We start from the raw sequence: 23,904 nt of genomic DNA, 5'->3' as shown, positions 1-23,904 counted from the left end.
TTTTGTCACTGTTCTTTATATAATCTGGATACTAATCCTTAGCTGGTTTATATGCACTGCAAATACTTTCTTCCCATCTGTAGCTTATCTTAAAACTTTATTTGGTATCTTTTTGTCTTGCAACAGTGTTTATTTTAAAGTAGTCTTATATATATATATCAATCATCTCCTCTATGACTCCCGTTTTTTTCATGCATTTCTAAAGCAATTCTGCCCTATGCAGCATTTATAAAAGTTTTCTTCCATATTTTTTCTGAAAGTTTAAATTTTTTTATTTTACATGTTTAAGACCTTAAGCTGAAATTGGTTGTTACAAATTATGTGAAATGGGATTCTAAATCCATTTTTTCTCGGGGGTTCCTGGGTGGCTCAGTCAGTTAAGTATCCTACTCTTCATTTTGGCTCAGATCATGATCTCATGGTTTGTGAGATCAAGCCCTGCATCTGGTTCTGCACTGACAGCACGGAGCCTGCTTGAGAGTCTCTCTCCTTCCCTCTCTGCCCCTCCCCCTCTTGTTCCTTCTCTCTCTCTCTCTCTCTCTCTCTCTCTCTCTCTCTCTCTCTCTCTTTCTCAAAATAAACTTTAAGTAAATAAATAAATAAATCTGTTTTTCTCATATGAACAACTAATTCTCTTATATTTCCCTCATTGATTTGTAAAACTCTTTCTGCTTTATATAAATGGATCTGTTTGGGGGTTCTTTATTCTCTTCTTCTGGTTTTGTTTTTTGTTTTTGGGGGTTTTTTGTTTGTTTGGTTTGTTTTTTGGTCTGTTCCTGCACCAGCATCACACTGTCTTGATTACTGTAAGCCTGAAGTAATTCACCTGGTGTGATCGACCACTCCCACCCACCTTATTCTTTTTCATTTTCTTTTTTTCACCCTTTAGTTTTACATATGACTTTTGTGATCAGCTTGTCAGATTCCATATGGGGCTTTTGATTAATTGCGTTGAATTTATAGATTCATCTGAGGAGAATTGACATCTTTGTGGTTGGGTCTTTCCGTCTGTGAACATGATATATACATATCATTTAGATATTCTTTTATATCCTTCGATAAAGTTTCATTTTTTTTCTTTATTAGTTGACTTCAAATTGCTTGTTAGATTTGTTCCTTGTACCTTGAAGAATGGGATCTTTTCCAAATAGTATTTTTATTTGGCATTGCTGGTCTTTGTGAACTCTGTTAATCTTGTCTCCAACACCCTTACTTCATTCCTTTTTATTCAAAACTTCTCTTAGATTTTCTGTGTAAATTCTAATGTCAATTTTAGAATTGTTTCCTGTTGTTTTTTATTAACTTTCACATAGGTATTCAGTGTTGCTCTCTTTAGTTCTCATGTTTACCTTTTTTGGCATTAATTTATAAATAGGGTTGAAAACTTTTTCAAGCTATTTAAAGGTAAATTAAATTTAAAGGTAACCTCACAATTAAGCAGGAAATTCTGAGAAACTCAATTCCATTCTAAGGTTATAAAGCATATAAAATATTCGGTTTAATATAGTAACAAAGACAAAGACCATCTGTAACTTTGTTCAAAGCTAGCTTTTTCCTCTTGCCTGCTTGCTTCGCATCCTAAAGTAATTCTTTGTGCCTTTTTTTTTTAAACTTCGCTAATTAAGTGATGTCTCTTTTCCAGTAAAATCACTGGTTCCTTTCATTGAAAGAAATACCTTACACTAATGCCTATAGAATAAAGATATGACTTTTAACTTTTAAATTTGCATGTTAAGTTCTGAATTCCAATAATATTAAACAGTCTAGCTTCCTTCTTTGGAAATTGATTTCTGCACAAAATCCCATTAATCATTCTCTCTCTTGCTCTTTCTCTCTTCCTCACTTCCTCATTCTACTCACACGTGCACACGCACACGCACACACACACACACACACACACTTAAACACAAATCCAGTGAATTGTGTTCCATATATGTAACATACATTCTGTATATAGAAGTTAGAAGTTAAAAGACTTCTAAATATTTTGATTATAAATCCTGCTTTAAAAAACTCAGGAACTTTTAAGAATTAATGGGAGCATATTCAGATGAACTCGAAAATTAATATCCTCATTTTTTATGTAGACTACATGCTGTGATGTTTTTGTTTTCTTTGTGGATTCTCTTTTATAAATCATTTCTTTTTAAATTTTGAGACAATTATTTTTTTGCTAATTGAGCAACTGTTTCAGGCTGTTTGTAGATGTTGCAGGCTGAAATTTAAATTATCAACACTATGAGAATTTTAGCTTCATTGAGATATTATTTGCCTTATTGATGTCTTGCTTGGCTTTATTTACTTTGATTTATTTTTAGAGATGTTTGAAATAGATGGAGTGTTTCATGATATCTGTTTCCTCTCTTGCCCCCGGATTCAGACTGTAGACAGTACTCCTCTTCCTGTTCACACACCGACCTTAAGGAAAAAGGGATGTCCTGCTTCAACTGGCTTTCCAGCTAAGGTACTCAATCTAGATACAAGCATGATGGGTTCTGGAAAAAAAAGTACTAATAATGGGTTTCTTCTGCTTTTTGTATTTGTTGTAATTTGTGCTGTTGGTTCCCTCACAATCACAAACATAAAAAGCTTGGAAAGAAAAGAAAAGAAATTGTATATGAATGGAAATAATCACCACCTGGAAAGGTAGGACGAGTGTTGCAGACCTTGTTTTCTTTTTATTCCGTCTTTTCTCAATTTTTTTTCATTTCAATCTAAATCAAAAATGACAGTTGAGAATGGGAGGGCTGTCTTGAAGTGCACGGTTTGGTTGGTTTTATTTATTTGGCAAAAAAGCTGACAAGTTGGAGTATTACGCCTTTTCTTTTTTAAGCATTTCTGAGTTTTTGAAACATTTCTATTTTTGAAGTATATTCTCCTTTTACTTCATGCTGTTAAAGATTTTTTTCAAATCAGTTATGGGCACTTAACGAATTGAAGGGGAAATAAAATAATCGAGAAACCAATTTTTCCAAAATCCCAAACAACTTTTTATTATTAATTATTCTCATTTTAAAATATAAAATCTGGAATCCATAGTAGTGGAGGAACAGACGACTTGAATATACCGTACACACAGCATTAGCTTGCACACAAACACATTTTTGATTAAGGAGAAAGACTACAGACTTGCAGAGTTCAGAAGAATGCTGGGTTTGTGTTTTGCTAGTTCTTCGGGGTTACGCTTTTTTTTAATATGCAGTCTCATTTAAAAAAAATTTTTTTAACGTCTATTTATTTTTGAGAGAGACAGTGTGAGTGGGGGCGGGGTAGAGAGAGAGAGAGACAGAATCCAAAGCAGGCTCCAGGCTCTGAGCTGTCAGCACAGAGCCTGAGGTGGGGCTCGAACTCACGAACTGTGAGATCATGACCTAAGCCGAAGTGGGATGCTTAACTGACGGAGCTACCCAGGAACCCCAAAAATGTTTATTTATTTTGAGAGAGAGAGAGAGCAGAGGGAGACACAGAGTCTGAAGCAGGGTCCGGGCTTTGAGCTGTCAGCACAAAGCCCGACTCGGGGATCAAACCCATGAACCACGAGATCATGACCTGAGCTGAAGTCGATCGCTCAACCCGCTGAGCCACCCAGGCGCCCCTCTAAGTATTTGCTTTTAAATAATATCTACTATTAAAGTTAGATATACAATTAACAAAGTAAATGTATAATTGAACCAGAACTTGAGAAGGTTTAGGGTTCTAGAAAACACAGATTGGCATTCGTTGCTTATCTGCATAGTTAGTTCATGTAGGTAATACAATAAATGGAAATTTCTCATGAAGGGAGGTTATTGCTTCTATGCTTGCTCTCTTTTTTGTGGTCTCCTTGCTTCCATTTTCCTAAACTGAACATCTTGAAGTCTGTTACCGTGAGGAATAGTGTTTAGAGGACTCACTGTAAAGAAGATGTTGAGGCCGCACATGGAAGAATTTAAGACTAAAGTTGACCAGCCACTGAGAAAGAGACATGTTTAGTGAGAAATTCAGCTGAATTACTGTTGTTTCATTCTATTCATTGTAACTATGACTGAAGTATTGATTATGGTAGAACATGAAGATTTAGTTGCTTAGCTCAAGCTCCTACAAAGAAATTCTAGAAATTGGAAAACTTAAATGACCTCCCTCCCCAGAATGTAAACCAGAGAATGAGAGACAGGTTGGTGGATCCGAAAAGCTAATGAGATACACAGAAGTATAACTGGTATAAAAGAAATACAATCTGCATAACCTATGCTAGATAAAGCAAAATCTTGAGGCCAAAATATGAATTTAAAATAAATAGGCACAATACGTATCTCAAAGGGATTTCAAAAAAAAGTATATTGGTAACAGGGAGTGGGATAAGGCAGCTGTGAAGAAAAACAATTTGCAAGTGCTCACATGAAAATGTAACTGCTGACGTAAAGTATCCAGCAGACAGCCTCAGTGGAAGGAACAGACTGGATATAGCAGAAGAACAAGTTGGCGAGGCGGGAGATGAGATGGCTAGTCTAAGACGATACGTGGTAGAAATAGTTTCAGTATCTCTGTAGTAGGACTTTCAAGGGAAAAGAAAAAAAATACAGAGTTAGAAGTACTGGGAGAAATAAATCACCTAAAATTTTCCAGCGCTTAAAGCTGAAAAACCTCACATCGAAATACATCATTATGTGCTAGAGAGAATAGATTTTTAAAAACTCACACTTAGACACATTATAGTCAAATTTAAGGATATCACAGATCGAGAGAAAGTTCAAAGTGTTAGAAGGAAAAGAACTGTGAACCCTAAAATATTAACCCAGCTATAATATCAACTATGAGAGGAAGTTAAAAATATTTTCATGTGTACAAGAACTTAGTTTATTATTGGAAAAAAAAAAAAAAAACCTCATTGAAAAACTCTCGTATACACTAACAACAAACTACCAGAAAGGAAATTAAGTAAACAATCCCATGTACAACTGCATGGAAAAGAATAAAATGCCTAGGAATAAATTTAATCAAGGAGATAGATCTGTTCACTGAAAACTATCAGACATTAATGAAAAAACTAAAAAGACACCAATAAATGGAAAAATATTCTGTGTTCATGGATTAGAGAAATTAATGTGGTTAAAGTGTCTTTAGCACATGGCAATCTGTAGATTCAATACAGTTCTTATCAAAATTCCAGCAGCATTTTTCACAGAAATAAGGAAAACAATGCTACAATTTGTATGGAACCACAAAAGACCCCTGAACAGCCAAACAGTCTTCAGAAAGAAAAAGCTGGAAGCGTCACACTTCCTGATTTCAAACTGTGTTACAAAACCATAGTAACCAAAATGGTATGGTGCTGGCATGAGAACAGAAACATAGATCAGTGGAATAGAATAGAGAGCTCAGAAATCAATATGCATATGCCTGTTTATTGAACATACATATGATCAATTAATTTATGACAAAGGCACCAAAACTAGACAATGGGGAAAGGATCATCTCTTCAAGAAATGATATTGGGAAAACTGGACAGTTACATGCAAAAGAATGAAACTGGACCGCTTTCTTATACCATACACAAAAATCAATTCAAAATGGATTAAAAACTTGAACGTAAGACCTGAAACCACAAAACTCCTAGGAGAAAATAGTGGGTAATCTCCTTGAGCACTGGGCTTAGCAGTGATTTTTTGGATTTTTTTTTAATGTTTATTTATTTTAGAGAGAGAGTGAGCAGAGGAGGGGCAGAGAGAGGGAGACACAGAATCTGAAGCAGGCTCCAGGCTCCGAGCTGTCAGCACAGAGCCGGACGCGGGGCTCAAACCCACAAACTGTGAGATCATGACCTGAGCTGGTCAGACACTTAACTGACTGAGCCACCCAGGCGTCCCGATGACTTTTTGGATTTGATACCAAAAGCAAAGACAATGAAACAAAAGCAAAAGTCAGTGAAGTGGAACTACATCAAACTGAAAAACTTCACAGCAAAGAAACCCATTACCAACATGAAAAGGCAACCTACAGAATGAGAAAAAATACTGTAAATCATGTATCTGGTAAGGGGTTCATATCCAAAATAGAAGAGCACTCCTACAACGCAATAGCAAAAACCAAAAACGTAATCCAGTTGAAAGATGGGCGGAGGACCTGAATCGACATTTTCCCAAAGAAGATATACAAATAAATGGCCAACAATTACATAAAATGGTGTTCAGTATCACTAATTGTCAGGGAAATGAAAATCAAAATGACAATGAGATATCACCTCATGCCTGTTACGATGGCTGTCATCCAAAGGACAAGAGATACCAGGTGTTGGCGGGGATATGGAGAAAAAGGAACCCTCGTGCACTGTGGGTGGGAATGTAAATTGGTGCAGCCACTGTGGAAAACAGCATGGAGGTTCCTCATGCAATTCAAAATAGAAGTACCATGCGGTCCAACAACTCCACTTCAGGGCATTTATCTGAAGGAAACAAAATCACTATCTGAAAGAGATACCTGCACCCCCATGTTCAGTGCAGCATTATTTACGGTAGTCAAGACATGGGAATAATCTACGTGTCTGTTGACAGATGAACGGATAAAGAAAATGTGGCACATGCGCGTGCACGCACACACACACACACACACACACACACACACACACACACACACTGGAATATTACACAGCCATAGGAAAAAGGAAAGTCTTACAATTTGTGACAACGTGACATGGGTGGACTTCGAGGGCATTTTGTTAAGTGAAATAAGAGACAAATACTGTATGATCTCACTTATGTATAGAATCTTAAAAATCTGAACTCCACAGAAATGGAGAACATATTGGTTGCCGGAGGTGGGGCTGGGAAATAAGGGAAATGGCTGAAGGAGGCTAAAAGGTACAGACTTCCAGTTATAAGGTAAGTAAGTTCTGGGGATGGATGGAAAGCATAGTGACTCTAGTTAAGAACACTGTATTGTATATTTGAAACCTGCTAAGAAAGTAGATCTTAAACGTTCTCCTCACAAGAAAAAAACAATTGCAACTATATGAGGTGATGTGATGGATGTTAACTTACGGTGATCATTTTGCACTACATACGTCCACCAAGCCATTGTGGTAGACACCTTAAACTGACATGTTTTATGTCAGTCATCTCTCAGTAAAACCGGAAGACAGAAAAGTAAGTATTCTTAGAGGAAGTACTCCATCAAAAAAGATGGATAAAGCCACATGGCCGCTGTGAGAGATTTGGGAAATAGGGTGACTGGTATCTCAGAGAACTTTCCTGTGATCTACAAACATAAGGACCCTCGCTCTACAAAGTGGAAGGGAAAGGAAATGCAGATTCAGAGCAGTCCAGAATTAAGTTCGAGACAAACACAGTGGAGGTGAGTGTAAGGGTCAGATGAGGTGAACATGGTTAGGCATTTGTCTCTCCTTGGGAAGTGCCGCGGAGACAGCATAGCGTGGTCGTTACCGTGGCAGGTTCCCAGCAGGGTCTCCCGAATTGCACGCTCCGCTCCGTCACAGACTCTCTGGGTGGACGGACTCAAGCGAGTTACGTACCTTTCCCTGCTTCATTTCCTCATCAGAAAACGAGTACAACCATAGGACCCATTTCACTGGATTCTTTGGAGTTTTAAAGAAGCTTAATATTTGTAAATACCTTAGAACAGTACCTGACAGAGTAGTATCGTGTAAACGTTTAAGTATTGGCAACTTGATGAGGAAAGTGAGCCCGAGTGTGGATCTCAGCAGGCTGGAAGAAATAAACAGAAGACGAGCACATAAAATGTGTAATTTTCATACCTGCAGAAGGAATGCTATTCAGTGAATGACGGCAGGAAAGAGAAAAGAGAAGAAAACATGGTGGCCTGGTACCGATAACCGTGCAGTGAATTGTCTCAAATCCTAATGGCTTAAAAAAAAGATGTTTTTATGACGCTCCCAGTTTTGTGGGTCTGAATTTGAGAAGGGCTCCCCTGAGAAGTTGTCACTAAGGGTCTGCCGTGGAGGGTGGCCAGCTGTCAGCCAAGGCTGCAGGTGTGTGCAAGTTCAGCTGCGTGTCCAGGACGGCTCCCTCCGGTGACGGACAGCTCATGCTCGTGGCCTGGCCAGATGACGGCCGCAGCCTTCCTACGTGGCGGCTGGCTCTCCAGAGTGAGAGCATCGCGAGAACCAGTGAGAAGCCGCGTGGCTGAACGCAAAGGCGTGCGGAAGGGGGTAAAGCAAAGGAACGTAGACGTCACAGATACACACCATGATGTGGAGTTCAAGGTGTAAAACATCAAGGGGCATGAGAGGGGGCAGTGTATACCAACAAAGGGAATAATAGACAAAGAAGATCGTGGTCGTGAATGTGTATGGGCCTGACAGTTAAGCCCCACGCTACCTGAAGCAAGAACTGAGAACTCGGAGAAGCAGGGTAGAGACAGATGGGAGATTTTGATCCACGCTGATCATACCGACAGCATAGTGGGGCAAACGCAGGGCAGAGGACGGAGGGTCGGTACCCACAGAACCAAGAGCTCTTGCAAACCACAGAATGAAGTGTGCCTGAGGTAACTGGCCAAAAGCCAGGAATAAGCAGATGAAAAACCAAAATGACTGACACTGAAAAGATGGTCAGGGGGCCTGGGTGGCTCATTCAGTTAAGCCTCTCACTTTTGGAATGGGCTCGGGTCACCATGTCACGGTTTCGTGAGTTTGAGCCCCGCATCAGGCTCTGGAGCCTGCTTGGGATTCTCTCTCTCCCTCCCTCTCTGCCCCCTGCCTCACTCACGCTGTCTCGGTCTCTCTCAAATAAATAAAAGAATTTTTTTTTTTAATGAAAATAAAAAGGTGGTCAAACTTACTAGAAGTTGGGGCAAAGCAGTTTAAAGTAATAATAAGTGGTCTCTTAGCATTTGTGGTGTACGTGCCTTTGTTATCAGTAGGATACTATGACGCATTACAGGTGCCAGTGTGATTCAGTTCCACCGTTTTAAATGCAATGTAAAAAAAATTTGATGAAAAATACGTGTCAGTGAGTCTTTAGGATCCAGTGAATGGAGGATTCTGGGAACTTGGTCACCACGGCAGCATGGTTTTTAAATCTCTCCATAGAAACGGATGAACTGAATAGATATGAAAACTTAAAAAAAAAAAAAACAGATGGGACCTGAACAGTAGATGAGAAGATTTTCCCGTGAACTCCAAAACTCAAACCGATAGGGGGGAAAAAAAAAGTCATCTGAAGACTCCCCATGTTATTAAACATCGTGCTAGAAAAAACAGGTGAAGCAGAGGGATTCATGATAATCCCAGAGCCAGAAAACCACAAGCACGAGCACGCGGTGCTGGGCATCTCAAGGACAGAAGACACATAAGTGAGTTTCCAGCCTCCGCTCCTTCCTGCAGCCAAGGGCAAGGGAGTCGAGATGGTGGGAAGGTGGTCCACTGCTACGATTGTGAGGTCTCGGAACCAGCTGGTCAGAATGTCCTTCCAGATGGCAGCCCCAAACTAAGGAGGGCTGGCGGGGATTGGTTCAAAACTGAGCCAGACAGGAAAGGAAAGAGAAGGTCCAGACAATGAAGGAGAGTGGGGAGGAAGAGCTCAGAAAGCACAAGGTCATTTTTAAAAATCATTTTATGAAAATGATAGAAAAGAGAGTCAAAGGCATGGAGCTAGAAGAATTACCCTGGCCCACCCCACCCTCATAGACATCCAGGAAAAGTCATTTCGCTTGAAAGTGAGGAACTGAAAATGGTCACAATCAAATCTCACACGCACAAAACGGGAAGAGCGGGCATTGTATCTTCACAAAAAATGGAAGTGTGCCAGAAAGGGCCGTCCGCAAAACCAGTGAAAACTGCAATCAGTGTTTCAGAAGAAATTGAGGGAACAGTAGAAGCTGTGAAATAAAAATTGGAAATCGCAATCTAGAAACTTAGAAATGAGTGCTGGAGAATGCAAGATTTGAGGAGACATGACAGAAATCCAGACGCAGCCTGACCTGTAAGGAATTTGGGAGTAAATAAACTCAACAGATCACTTATGAGAAACAGAAGATGGAAAGGAGATTTTTTTGATCAAAAAGTGAGGGAAAGGTAAAAAGGATTTGAGAAAAGTGATGGACAGAAAAGAAAGGCAAAGAGGGGCCAATGTTTATATAATAGGAGTCTCTGAAAGAGACTCTGAAAGCAACAGAAAATATGAAAATCTATATTCAAGAAGATTTTCCAAAATAAAGCAGACTTGAGTACCCTATATGTCATCTAACTAGAATTGAAATAAAGACTTGAAACAAAAAATAAAATAAAGCAGACTTGAAACTCCTATGACAGAGGCACACACCATAACCGAGAAAATAACCCAGACAAAACAAAACACATTCCAGCAAACTATTGGTCTTTGAAGGAAAAGAAGAGTACTGGACACACAGGCAAAAAGTAGTAAGTCACTCAAGGAGGTAAAAAAATGAAATTTTCATCAGACTTTTCAATAGCAGCCCTACACCAGAAAACAATCGGGTAACATTTAAGATTCCCGAGGAAAGTGTGAGTCAAGGGTTTTTCCGCCTTTGTGACTTTGTGTTTGACAGCTTTATTGAGGTATAATTGATAAACAACTGCATGTAGTTAATGTAACAACTTGATGAGTTTGGAATATCAGAGATTTTTGAGGATTTTAGGTTTTTTTAAGGATAATAAAGCACCCGTGAAAAATAAAAACCACAGAACATGCAAGAACTCAAGAAATATTGTTCCCACAAGCCCTTCCGGAAGGATACAGAGAGGACAAGCTTCAGATCAACCAGAATGATAAGGCACCAGGTACCTTTAGGGACAGGAGTGAAAAGAGGAGTCTAGAATGAATTGGGGAATTGGTTCAGAATCCACAGAAAGCACCGTTAGAGCATCTTTCAAAACTCAACAGCTTACCCCCCCAACTCAGCAGTATGTTCATTTTGTGGAATAAGCAAGCCAGAGACCACAGACTGAGGGACGCCAGGCTCAGTGGTTGGTGAGAGAGGGGAGGTATTGAACTAGAAGTAGTGAGATTTTGCAAAAGTCTGCAAACTGAAGGTAAGACTCCAAAACCCATTTCCCCTGCTTAGCTCCCAGAATGTTGGCGATGGGTTTATCGCTTCCTCCTTCCGTCCCCTCCTTGGAGGATTTCAGTGGATTCTCTGAAGAAATTGAATGGCCCAGAAAAGACTTCCAGATAATGGCAGTTGAGAATCCCAAAGAGACAGCTGGGTTCTTATCAATGGCACATACACACACATACTGCCCAAAAATAAACCAAAAAACTTTCCACTAAGCTTTTTTACTGATTTACATTTAAATATGAACAAATTCCCAAGGATCAGCAGATATTTTAGGAAATCCACTAGCAAAAGAAAAAGATCCAAAGAAACAAAAAATTTCCTATTTTCGTTGAAGGATAAAGAGGCAGTGCCACGCAGAAGGAACAAAATGAATAACTAGAAAAACAGGAAGAGTCCTTTGAAAGTTAAAGATAAGACAAGCATTTAAAAAATGTTTCAGATGAGTTGGGACATAAATTTGAGAAAATCTCTTAAAACTTATTGCAAAAGGATGGATAGAAAATAAAATTTGAGAAATCAATATCCAAAAAACAAAAAAATTCCGGTAAAATAGCAGAAAAAAAGAAAAGGAAATTGTACTAAATAATACACTTTCTGTAACCGAAGGGCAAGATTCCTGTGTGCAGAGTCCTGCCAGTTCCCAGCACGGTGGGTGACAGATACCTCCTCCCGGGCACATCACTGTGTGATGTTTCAGGACACCAAGAATATGGAGAACTTTTGTAAACCACCCAGAGATCAAACAGATCACGTTCAAATGATCAGGAACTGAACTGGCACCGTACTTGTTAACAGAAAAATGCAGAGAACGGTTGTCAGGTAAAATGATTTCAAGCGAGAATGTTTGATTCCTCATCAAGTGTTTTATCAATTTTAAGAGGGAAACGAGCATTTTCAGAAAATCAGGATTTTCTAAAAGCGTATCGCCCAGGCCCTGCTTTCTAAGTAAACCACTAAGAAATGAATTCCAGCAAAACGAGGGAGGAGACGAAGACGGAGAAGGCTTAGGGTCCACAGGAGAGAGAATCCCACACGGGTTGGTTGAGAGACTGAAGCCTGTGGCCGAAAGCGGAGCCGGAAAGCAACAGGCTCCAGGAACGACGCTTCAGGTCGGTGAACACGGGGTAGAAGGGTCTGGAAGGCTTCCTTCTTCACGTGGGTAAATCGATTCTAGGGCATTTTACAGTCCCTTTGGAGAATCTGGGGATGATTCATGAGTGAGACTTAGAAAATTAACTTTAAAAGATGGAGGACGTCCTTCATTTCAGAGAAATAAAAAGATTACACAGGAAAGCTCCAACTATAGTATGCTTCTCAACTCATTGATGATTCCAAGGTCACAATAACTTACACATTAAATGTAAAATGCGACCCCAAACACAAAGAGCAGCAGGTGTAATAGTGCCAAATCCTTCTCTTCCATAGCAGGAAGTCTGCAGAATATCTCAAAGCAAGAAACCGCAGTATGCTCTTGCTTGGGTTTTGGTTTGGTTTTGTTTTTGCCAGAAATACGGAGACACATTACAGAAGGGGGCAAACAGCTGGAAGAGGTTAAAAGAAATCACTTCTAGGAGGGACGACCTGGGGCAAAAGGGATGCTTCTGCTTGACTAAGCATTGTGATACTACTGTTTTCCTTTTTAAACTGTGTACGTGTATTAGTTTGATTTAAACAATTAAAAACATGCATAGGAGAACGTGTGGAGAAATTGGGCGATGAAAATAAGATCTCAAATCGCAAACGTAAGACGGAAATATTGCTGGACTCTATCACGTCAAAAGTAAAGATGTTTGTACAGTGAAAGCTTGGTTAATAGGGGCTATTCGGTGGTGACTATCTAGCAAAGGATATTTGCAATGTGCAACACCAATACGGGATCAACCTCTAGAACATGTATGAAACCCCTGCAACTCTCTATGGAAAAGATTAGAAAACTGTTGAAAAACTGGCAAACGATCTGAATAAGTAATTCTCAGAAAAGGAACTCCTAAATGGTCAACAAGCATGTGAAGAAATGTCCAATCTCATTAGTAACTGGAGAAATTAAAAATTAATCCTTTAAAAATTATTATCACTTTATACTCACCAGATTGCCAAAAATTACGTAAGGTAACGTCAAGGACAAGAAGAAACAGACGGCTTCGCACACCGCTAGTAGAAGTGTAAACGATCCGGGGCGCCCGGGGGGCTCAGTGGGTGAAGCGACTGACTTCGGCTCAGGTCGTGACCTCACGGTGGGCGGGTTCAAGTCCCGCGTCGGACTCTGAGCTGTCGGCACAGCTGCTTCGGGTTCTGCGTCTCCCTCTCTGTCTGCCCCTCCACCACTCACGCCCTGTCTTTCCTCTCTCAAAGATATAAACATTTAAAAAAAAAATTTTTTTTTTTTGAGTATAAATGATACACCCATTCTGGAGGGCGGCGTGGCATTGTGGAGTGGACGTACAGCACAGCAGCCGGCAACCTCACGGATTCAGGAGAGCCTTATACGGAGCCGGTCGGCAACGCGGTAGAGACGCTGGTTGCTACGGGTGGTAGCAGAGAGATGGATCAAGTGTGGCTGGTGCGCTCACCAGAGCCCCTGTGAAATCTACACTCGCAGCACAAAGTACCTAATTTCTCGGGATATGTACATACCCAAGGGCCTGTGTAAACCCAGTTACGCCGGGTGCCAGATCCCATGGGGAAGGAGGGGAGTAGAACAGCCGGGATGAAGGGAAAAAACAAGGAGGCAAAATAAAACCAGAGTGAGGCCTCCCCCAAGCTCTCTGATAATATTTCACGGACTAAATATTAGCAAGGTTTGTGCACTTAACGTTCCTCCCCGCAAAGTAAAATTTACTGTTTCTTAAAAGAAGAAATGTCCATAATTATATCAAAGTAAAAGTGTTTAAAGGGGAAGGAAGAGCCTTTTTTGAAAATTGGTTTTAAAAGGAAGGTTTGTAAGAGGTGAAGACTTGTTGTTATCAGCGGTAAAATTCTCATAGCAACAGGGAGGTTTTAAGCTTTTACCGGGGTCCGTAAATGGTTCAACTGTGTCCTCACAGCTTCTGCTAAAGACATTTTACCTTCTCCAGTGAGGAGCTTGAAGTCTACAACAGGGACAAAACTGGAGTAGAAAAGAGCCCTTCTTTCTGTCCACCTCTTTCAAAGTCAAGTTTATAGTTCATTCTCCCTTTACTCCAAACTGTCACATAGTCTAAAATTCTAATTTGGGCCCATGCTTTAGATTTAATGCCCCTTTTCCTAGACAGTTTTTCATCTTTCCTTCCTCCTCGAACTACCCTTTGGGGAAGTACTAGAAATCAAATACTGACCAGGACGCAGGAAAAGAGAGCTTAGAAAGGTCAGAAGCCAAGCAGGCTGGATCCTAGGGGTGGATTCATGTATCTTTCTGCGACTGGTCCTCTCACCCCCGCCAAAACCAAAGCCGGAAGCCTGCTGTGTGATGCCGAGAGTCAGTGCCCTCAGAATCGTGATCTTTGATTATGTTCTGCTTTATACTGTCTTTAGTTGAGATCAGTGAAACATGGGCCCCTTACTCTTTGTAGTAACTCCCATCCCTTCCCAATTTAATCAGCACCTACCAGTTGGGTCGCTGGTCAGTTAAATAGTGCTCTGCTAAAGCACTGTTTCTCGTTCCTCGCATACGCAGTTAAAATACTGGCATCCTGAGTGGATCTCTGAAAAAATTACAGTGTGTTTTGTTAGCAGTTTCTTGAGTATTGTGAAGAATTACTATGACATTTGTCATGGCCACAGTACTATTGCTGATATTTCCGAGCTGTCTGTTATCCCTTAGAAGAAGAAAGAATGAGGTTCCCCACCTTAAGCTGCTTATCAGTTTTTCTCTCGTGATAAAAGCCTCCAGAGCAAATCAGGAAACCAACTTGGCATCTTTTGTATTTTAACGTATTTTAAACACTTGAAGATACTAAAAAATTTATTCTGGATAGTTCCCCAAAGAATAAAAAATTAAAGGGATGCCTGAGTGGCTCAGTCGGTTGAGCATCTGACTCTTGGTTTCAGCTCAGGTCATGATTCCAGGGTCATGGGATCGAGCCCCATGTCATGCTCCGTGCTGAGTGTGGAGCCTGCTTGGGATATTCTATCTCTCTCCCTCTCCCTCTCCCCCTCCCCGCGCCCCCTCCTCTGCCTCTCCCCTGTTTGCACATGCTCTCTCTAAAATTAAAATAATAAAATAAAATACAAAGCAAAAACTTAAGAGTAAAAAATGGTATACAGGAGAAACATTGAGCAAGGTTTTATATGATATTCACAAATTAGGTGCTTGTATTTTTATCACAGGCATTGAGGCCCCTGGTCTTGACCTAACTATGTGTCACGTGGTTTGGGGTTTTTTAAGGAGCATATTCTACATGTTTTGGAATGATCAGACCTTGCGAGATGACAGAATCAGACACGTCAGCTTGAATTTTAACTCTGCCATTAACTGTATATCCATGAGCAACTGATTATTTTCTCTGAGTCTCAAGGAAATATTATCCGTCTTTACGGGGGTATTATCTCCATTAAATGAGATGAGGTATATGAATTATTGGCACAATGTCTGTTGGTGGGGGCTCAGTCCACACAGGATCAATTTTAGAGTTAATACAGAGGTAGTCTGTGTTCTACTTGGAATCGCGTCAGAACCCAGTGCTGCTTTGAAGCCTTTGTGGTGTATAAATCACATACTGAGAAGAGAATTTATTTTTAGCTTAAATTTTAAAGCTTTGAATGGTCCTTTTAGTTTTTTAATAAGTTAGTTTCATAAAGACTACTTTATAAACAGGATTGCATTGGCATTTGCATATTATTGGAACATAGAATAAAGTTCTTACTAGTTCAAACCAGTCACAAATATAAAAAAGAGTCAAATTTGTTTTCAAAAATAAATATATTCTAAATGCTTACTCTACTCCAGCCCTGTTTGAAAGGCTTTATGTTCACGTGTTCACGCTATGAAGTAGATACTTTTATTGAACCTATTTTATAGAATGAGAAGAGCAAGACACAAGGTGTTAAATAGTTTATTAATTACTCTGGAGAGGTAATTTGAAGAGGAGAGGCACGTTCCAGATCACTGAAGTCTGTGTTGACCTACCACCAGACAGAACAGATAAGACTTCGAGAACTTTACTGGATTTGCCATAAGAAGTTTCCGGCTGCCATCTTTCTCTCTCTAGAATAGTGTGTGTGTGTGTGTGTGTGTGTGTGTGTATTTGTCTACTGAAGGGTAGGTAATACCACCTGCTTCCATAGGAGGAAACAGATTGGTTAAGCATATTGTTGGTTCTTGGTCCCAGAAAGTAAAATACTTGTTTTGTAGCAGGGACGAGAATTTTCAGTTACTCTTTGTTCTTCCAAAGAAGGTATAAAAGCATATGAAATTTCTGTTTTTGTAAAGGTATAAATATGTGACATTTCACTTAACTCTTTGCTGAAGGATAATTTGAAGAATGTGTAAAAATCCTGACCCAAACTTTGTGAGCAAAAAGAAAAAAAAAAGCCACAGTTTTTAGGTTTTCAAATGTCATTCAAGAACGATTAACTTCTTATATTATTTTTAGCATCACTTAGCTCAGTATTGCCTAATAAAAATATTTGAAAAGCGTAAATTACAGAAAGATATGGGAAATGAAAATGATTCATCCCACTTATATTTAGAATATTTTCTAGGAGCTCGTGTGGGGCCCAGGGAGTCACATTATGGAAATCCTTTAAGTAATTGGTGTTCTTAATAATTGGTGTATATATATATATATTTTTTTTTTATCAATTTGTTTTGCAGCGCAAGACTCATCAGTTTTTTGTCAAATCTTTTACGACGCCTACCAGATGTCACCAGTGCACCTCTCTGATGGTGGGTCTGATAAGACAGGGCTGTTCCTGTGAAGGTAAGAACAAACCGATTGACTTTAGAGTCCTAACATTGACTCCCTAAATTGTAATCGAATAACTTTATTCCCCTTAAAAGGTATATGAATATAACAGGAATACAGGTAATAAACTGAGCACCTTGGAGAAACTAGATAGACAGCCCCTAGGAACCTCTTCCAGGGGAGATCTATTTAAATGTGTCTCATTCATCTTTGTTTCATTATTTGGATGAATTTGAGGTCCTGGAGCGTGAGAGAAGACGTGACAGTTTCCTTGAATCTGTTCATTTAATTGTGACCTTGTTTAATTTCCCTGACAAGAGAACTCATTCTTAAAAAGTACGTAGTTCGGTATCTTTTCAGAAATACTAAATGTGTGCCACTTTGGCTCAAAAGATACTTTTTCCCAGTATTTGTAGCAGCAGTCTTCCCCACCACTCATTGATTCATTGATCCATCCATCACATGTTCATGGGATACCTGTTGCACACTTCTAGGCACTGGGGATGTAGTCGTGGGCAGGAGAAAAAACAGAGCCTGCCCTCGGGGAGCTCACATTCTGAGAAATGAACGATCAGGGGTCATTGAAACCGAAAACAAAGTGTATTTGTCTGGACACCACTTTATTTTCCCCAAGACTTCTAAGATGAAAATGATTTAAATGTATTGGGACACATTATATTTGTTTGGGAATAGTGCAGGAAAATACCTTCTTTAACCAAATGAGATTTCTCACTTTAACGGTGCCTTCTATCTCATTTACTGGTGTATCTTATGAAAAAGATAAGAAAATAGTTGCTAATTTTAATTCTAGTGTTAGTTTCCATGTCTTAGCCCTTAGGGCTGGAAGGGACTTTGCGGGGAAGGTCATCAGTCCACATGAGATGCAGGTGTTCCCCTTGTAGAATGTGCTTGGACCTGGTCTGTATCTGGTCACTTTGGATAGTGGGGAATTCAGAGCATCTTAAGGCAGCACATTCTATGTGTGGGTAGCTCAGAAGATCCAGACCGTATCATCTCAGCTGGTCTTTGAGATGCATCGGTGTAGAGCCAAAGAAAATGGTCTGGGTTAAAAAGTAGATTTGAGAGTTAGCACAAAGTGATGAATGGAAATGGGGTTTTCCAGGAAAAAAAGCACAGTTTGAAAAGGGAACAGGTATGAGGACAGAACCTTAGGAAACAGAGTTCAGGGGAGGTCAAAGGCAAAGATAGCAAAGCCGTCTGAGAAAGGAATAGCCCATGTCCTTGACCAGGAAGGTGTGATGGATGCCAAAGGAGAGAATCTGTGCAGTTGTTAAGCCCTGTCTCATTTTGGATTTAGCCAACATTTCAAAATGTCCTTTCAAAGTCTGTCGGAGAGAATCCCAGACAGCTACCTGGCTTTAGGTGCCTTACCATTTCTTAGGCACCAGTCATTTGCAATAACATAGAAGGGAGTTTTGAGACCTGCCCAGACTCCCTTCTAGAGTCTCAGGTCAGGAAACTGTGCCTGTCTTCCCCGCAGACCCCTAGAACTCTGCCCTGTGCACTGTGGGGACACGTTAAGTTAGACCCTGCCCAGGCTTTCGTAAATGTGGTGACAGCCTCCGAAGAGTCCTGTCATTTTCATTTCTTCCTGGTTGATTGAAGTTAGTTCCTATAAAGGACAGTTATTTTATTGTTTCCGCTGCTGTTGGGAGGTGAGATTTTTGCCCGTTAGTCTAACCAATTGTTAGACGCTCCACTTACAAGTGAAGGAGACGTCTTATGGAAATGTGGTGTTGTTGACAGTCTGCTAGTTCATCTGCTTCTTAGGGGGTTCATAATGCCCATCAGCGGTATAATCTGTTTTCCCGTGTGCGTGTACTCCCATGATGCTGTCTCTCCGTCTCCGTTCTTACTCTTTCCCGAATATTCTCCAGAACCCACCCTCACGGTAGGAGTTGTCGAAATATATATTCTTAGTTTGTAGACCCCTCCAACGAGCTTGTTTCTTTTAAATATTTTACCTTTTAATCCTCACCCAACCAAGTCTCAGTGAAAATTATGCATTCATTTTTTGTTTACCTTATTTCTTCGCGTCTCAGGTTTATCACGGGAGTATCAGATAGAGGTGTCATGGCGGTGTTGGTAGTTGCGGTTGGCCGGCCCTGAGCCCGACTGTCTGGGTTTGAATTCCAGCAGTGCCACTCACAAGTCCTGTGACCCAGGGCAAGTCACTCGTAGATTGTTACAGAAAAATTAAATGCACCCAATAAAGTTAACCATTATTATGATCTTAGCCCTGGTTTACGTAGCTATGATGATATTACCAACTCCTGAATCTTACACTTAATTGGTGCCTTTTAAAATCATTGAACAATTTCATTTTCAAAAAGAGGGACTGGTAAAGCTTGCAGGTATTTTAGAGATGCCACGTAATTTCATGTCCATCAGTGGCCCTTGCAAGAGAAATTTCAAGGCAGATAGCAAGTTGGAGTGAGATAAAGAGTAAGAGAGCACTCTAGAAACTACTTTTTGGAATTAGAAGTTTAAATCAACTGTTGTATTCACAAGCTTAGATGTTTTTTTCTGTGTGTTTGTTTCTCTTGATTAACACAGAACAGTAATACGTACAAGTATTTATTATTTCTCATTGAAATTCTTATTGGTAAGCAAGTGAATCCGCTCCTCAAAAGGCAGAGCAGTTACTTGAAGCCACAGATAAGCACTGACCTAATGTGGCAACTTGCATGTGATGAGTGCTCAGTGTATTTTCTTCTTGTAAAAAGTGAATTTCTATTGAATATTGTGGGTTTTTTTCCCCCTCTTTCGAAAGTGTGTGGATTCTCGTGTCATATAACTTGTGTAAACAAAGCTCCAACTGTGTGTCCGGTCCCTCCTGAGCAGACAAAAGGTCCTCTGGGGATAGATCCACAGAAGGGAATAGGAACAGCATATGAAGGTCATGTCAGGGTAAGTATGATCAGGTTGGATTTAGGTTAATCTCTTGAAGTTGATTAATGACTGGAAAACTAAGTCCAGTTGCCTGACAGACCTACCCCTTGACAGAAAATTGGGCAAACAAAATTCATGTAATAATTTTATTTCATCCAGTGTGATTTGAAAACAAAAACCTGACCTTCGCTTGGAAATAAATTCCAGAATGTCTTAGAATTTTCTGTACTGCTCCTGAGTTGTAACGAAATCTCCATAAAGGAGCCTTCAACACTTGGTCTTGCTGGAGATAATAGTGTACGTTATGAAGGGTGAGCTATTAGCAGGATGTATTCTTACTCATAATCATGAACAATATTTTTAAGTGTCAGCTGCATTTGATCTTACACCCAAATTTGACTTTTATGCTCTTTAGAAATGCATGAAGGGGCGCCTGGGTGGCTCAGTTGGTTAAGCGTCCGACTTCGGCTCAGGTCACGATCTTGCGGTCTGTGAGTTCGAGCCCCGCGTCGGGCTCTGTGCTGACAGCTCAGAGCCTGGAGCCTGCTTCTGATTCTGTGTCTCCCTCTCTCTCTGACCCTCCCCCGTTCATGCTCTGTCTCTCTCTGTCTCAAAAATAAATAAACGTTAAAAAAAATTAAAAAAATAAAAATAAAAAAGAAATGCATGAATTTTTTTTAAGATTGTGTTTTTAAGTAACCTCTACACCCAGTGTGGGGTTGGAACTCACAACCCTGAGATCAAGAGTCACATGCTCTACCGACTGAGCCAGCGAGGCGCCCCCCCCCAACATGAATGTTATTTTAATGAATTACAAGTGAAAGTTAAAATGGTACCATTAAAAATTTTTTCAGAATCAAAAGTCATTCAGTATTTGAGGAATGCTTTCTTATGTTTTTCTCGAGTTATTAATGGTATATGTGTTCATCTGCACTTCACCAACCAGAGTGGCAGACTTTGAACACACAGACGTTATCTCTAGGCTTTCATCCTGCAGTTATGTAGGTAATTAAAGGGCTATGATTGACGTTTTAGTTTGAAATGTTTTTGTCTGTCTGTCTAAGATCCCTAAGCCAGCAGGAGTGAAGAAAGGATGGCAAAGAGCATTGGCTGTGGTTTGTGACTTTAAGCTCTTCCTGTACGATGTTGCTGAAGGAAAAGCGTCCCAGCCCAGTGTTGTGGTCAGTCAGGTGATTGACATGAGGTGAGCTTTTGAAAGTGAAGATATTTGTATCTTTTGCAATGGAAGAATAAGAAAGTATCTGACTGTTCATCTAATTATATTGCCATATTTTTATCTAATTCTAATTTCATGTTAATATTCTAATTTACTGATACTGCTAGAGTAATGTAATTAGAAATAGGAAGCAAAGTATAGTTATAGGACGGGTTGATGTATGTGTGTTGAGTGAGCTGGGGATAGGGCATCACGGAAAAGAACCGAATGTTTGAATCCAAAAGCCCGGCGTAAAGATGGCTTGGGTAACGAAGGGCTAACACGTAGTGTTTCAGTCACCGCCTGAAGGCGTGGAGCATGATTCCAACGTGAGGAAAGGGAGTAGAAATGTCAAAATCAGACAGGCTCTCAGACTGTGTAATGAGCTGGTAAACATTTGAATGAGTATACCTCTTGAATGTTTCCGGTCTCTTCTTCACGGTTTTCCCCTGCCCCGTGGAGCGCTCTCCTTTGCCTCTTCTTCTAGCTCCCAGGCTCCCCTCGAGCGACTTAGTACCCCCAAGGCACCTCCACGCTGATGACTCCCACGGGGGCCTCCGCCCAGCTCCTTCTCCAGTGTTCAGAACGGCTTCCGGCTCTGGCGCACACTGGCGTTTCATACGAGCACCTCAGCCACGCTGTCTTCCCCCAGATAAGGAATATGAAGAGGTGGCCAGGAAAGTCCCACAGAGACTGCCAAGGGACTAGGTGCAGGAAGGATAAGGAGAAGAGTCAAAGACAAGACTAGGGCGCCAAGTCTTTAAGACCGAGAGGAGGATGATACCAGGAACCCAGTTAAGGAAATCACGAGGAATAGATAATCGTGGAGGAATTCTGTCTCAGGCGTCGACAGAACAGTGAGATGTCAGATAAGCTGTGTTGTGGGCACTTGAGATGTATTGCGGGAGGCAAGAGGGTCCAGTGTTCTGGAGTCTCTGGAGACCTTCCCGGGTTCAAGTCCTCCTTCCCCATGTACACGTTCTGGCCTGGCAACTGTAGCCAGCAGCCGTTCCTAGCTCTTGTATAATTACCCCTGTTAAGTTACTCCTGACAAGTTACTTCGGGCAGTATCCATTACAATGACGGAAAAGCCAAATGGTTTTAAAAATTCAATTTGGACATTTTGTGCGAGTAGCTTTTGAGGATTGCTTCGTGTGTGTTCTATGGATATACCTACCGAGCACCACACACATACCCACATATGCTGACTTTTAATGTTTTACTTTTCCTTCAGGGATGAGGAATTTTCTGTGAGTTCAGTCTTGGCCTCTGATGTAATTCATGCAAGTCGGAAAGATATACCCTGTATATTTAGAGTAAGTATGCGTGCTGTAATTTGATCACTGAATTACCTGTTCTCAGTGAATATATATCTCGTCCCTCCGTATAGATCATAAGCCTAACCAGGAATAGGACCCAATTCCTTAATGTGTTTCATATCACCCAGTGCTTGAATGTATAGACAATTAGTGCTAAGTAAATATTTCATTAGTAAAAGACCTGAGGAAAGCCTGAATATTTGGCTTCTAAAATAGGTTTCACCTTGGGCGATATTTTTGAGCCACAATTCAATTTTCAAATAAATACGCAACATGGAAAATCGAACAAGTGTGAGGTTTCTCAAGTTTTTGAAAAACAGACGTTTCTTTTAAAATCTCATTTAAAAAACTAATGTTTTATTTCTATTGCTTTGTAATTAACTACTCCAAAACTTAGTGGCTTAAGCCAGTAATGATTTATTTTTTACCATTCTCTCCGTCAGCTTATACGGTTTGAGTGGTGTCGGCTCAGATTACTCACATGAGCTCATCTGGGGCTGGAATATCCAAAACGACCTTGCCCCCATACCTGGGGCCTTGCTGCTGGCTGTTTGCTAGGTGATCTCTGAGAACTTTCTCCATGCGGTCGGTCTCTCATTCGGTCACTGGCTGAGCTCTACATGGCTGGTCTCCCAAGAGGACAAAAGAAGCTTCCAGAACTTTTGAGGACCAGGCCTAAGACAGGCATAATAACTCTTGTGCGTTTTGTTGGTCAGAGTACGTCATGAGGCCAGCCTGGATTTAAGGGGAGGGACAATAGACGGCACAGCTTGATGAGAAGAATGCAATTCCATAGGAAGAATTGTTGGGAACCATCTCTGGAGGCTGTCTGCCCTCCCACAGGGCCATCTTGAATTGGCGGATTAAGACAATAGAGGTTTAGGGGCGCCTGGGTGGCTCAGTTAGTTAAGCGCCCAGCTCTTGGTTTCAGCTCAGGTCATGATCTGATGGTGAGATCGAGCTCCACGTCGGGCTCTGCACTTAACAGTGTGGAGCCTGCTTGGGATTCTCTCTCTCTCTCTCTCTCTCTCTCTCTCTCTCTCTCTCTCTCTCTCTGCTTCTCCCCAGCTCATGCTCCCTCTCAAAATAAGTAAATAAACATTAAAAAAAAAAAAAAAAAAAAGACTATTGCCCTAACGTTATGCCCACTACTCAGTGTTTGTCTATGAATATGGTATCTAAGGACGGTCACCAGGGGAGCCTAGGGAGGCCCAGTTGCCTGTAGCTGGTTCACACAGTTGGAGTTGACTGTCACTGCTGCTTAAATCACATGTATGTGAAATTCAAATCTGCTCTGATTGTAAGTGCTATTTGTACAATGCTAAATCTTCATTTAAATACGAACACAAGTGATCTGATCTTCCCTAAGATTCTGTGTGTTATGAAGTGGCAAAGAACGTTAAGTTTATTTCTGACTTTTAAAAAGAAGTTGAGAACCAGTAGGGTGGATAGTGTGCGTGAGCGTGGACGCGGGACCCGGTCTGGCGGGGCGTCCGTGGGGACGGTACATCCCTGCATCACAGTTCCCTCAGATGTACGC

At 40.7% G+C, this 23,904-nt stretch overlaps 1 protein-coding gene across 17 annotated transcripts in view; it reads left to right on the top strand.

Moving 5' to 3' along the window:
* Positions 1 to 23,904, top strand: part of CDC42BPA (CDC42 binding protein kinase alpha) — a 321,704-nt gene that overhangs the window by 274,655 nt on the left and 23,145 nt on the right. For all 17 annotated transcript variants that reach the window (XM_019821471.3, XM_011290821.4, XM_019821472.3 and 14 more), the window contains 5 exons: positions 2,381 to 2,464; positions 16,826 to 16,931; positions 19,711 to 19,847; positions 20,894 to 21,033; positions 22,280 to 22,361. In XM_019821471.3, the coding sequence (XP_019677030.2) occupies positions 2,381 to 2,464; positions 16,826 to 16,931; positions 19,711 to 19,847; positions 20,894 to 21,033; positions 22,280 to 22,361 (549 nt within the window). The remainder of the gene's footprint in view (positions 1 to 2,380; positions 2,465 to 16,825; positions 16,932 to 19,710; positions 19,848 to 20,893; positions 21,034 to 22,279; positions 22,362 to 23,904) is intronic.

The sequence above is a fragment of the Felis catus genome, chromosome F1 (assembly GCF_018350175.1).
Source record: "Felis catus isolate Fca126 chromosome F1, F.catus_Fca126_mat1.0, whole genome shotgun sequence".
Taxonomy (NCBI): Eukaryota; Metazoa; Chordata; class Mammalia; order Carnivora; family Felidae; genus Felis; species Felis catus.
The sequence above is the reverse complement of the archived record's forward strand: the minus strand, read 5'-3'. Positions and strand labels throughout refer to the sequence as shown.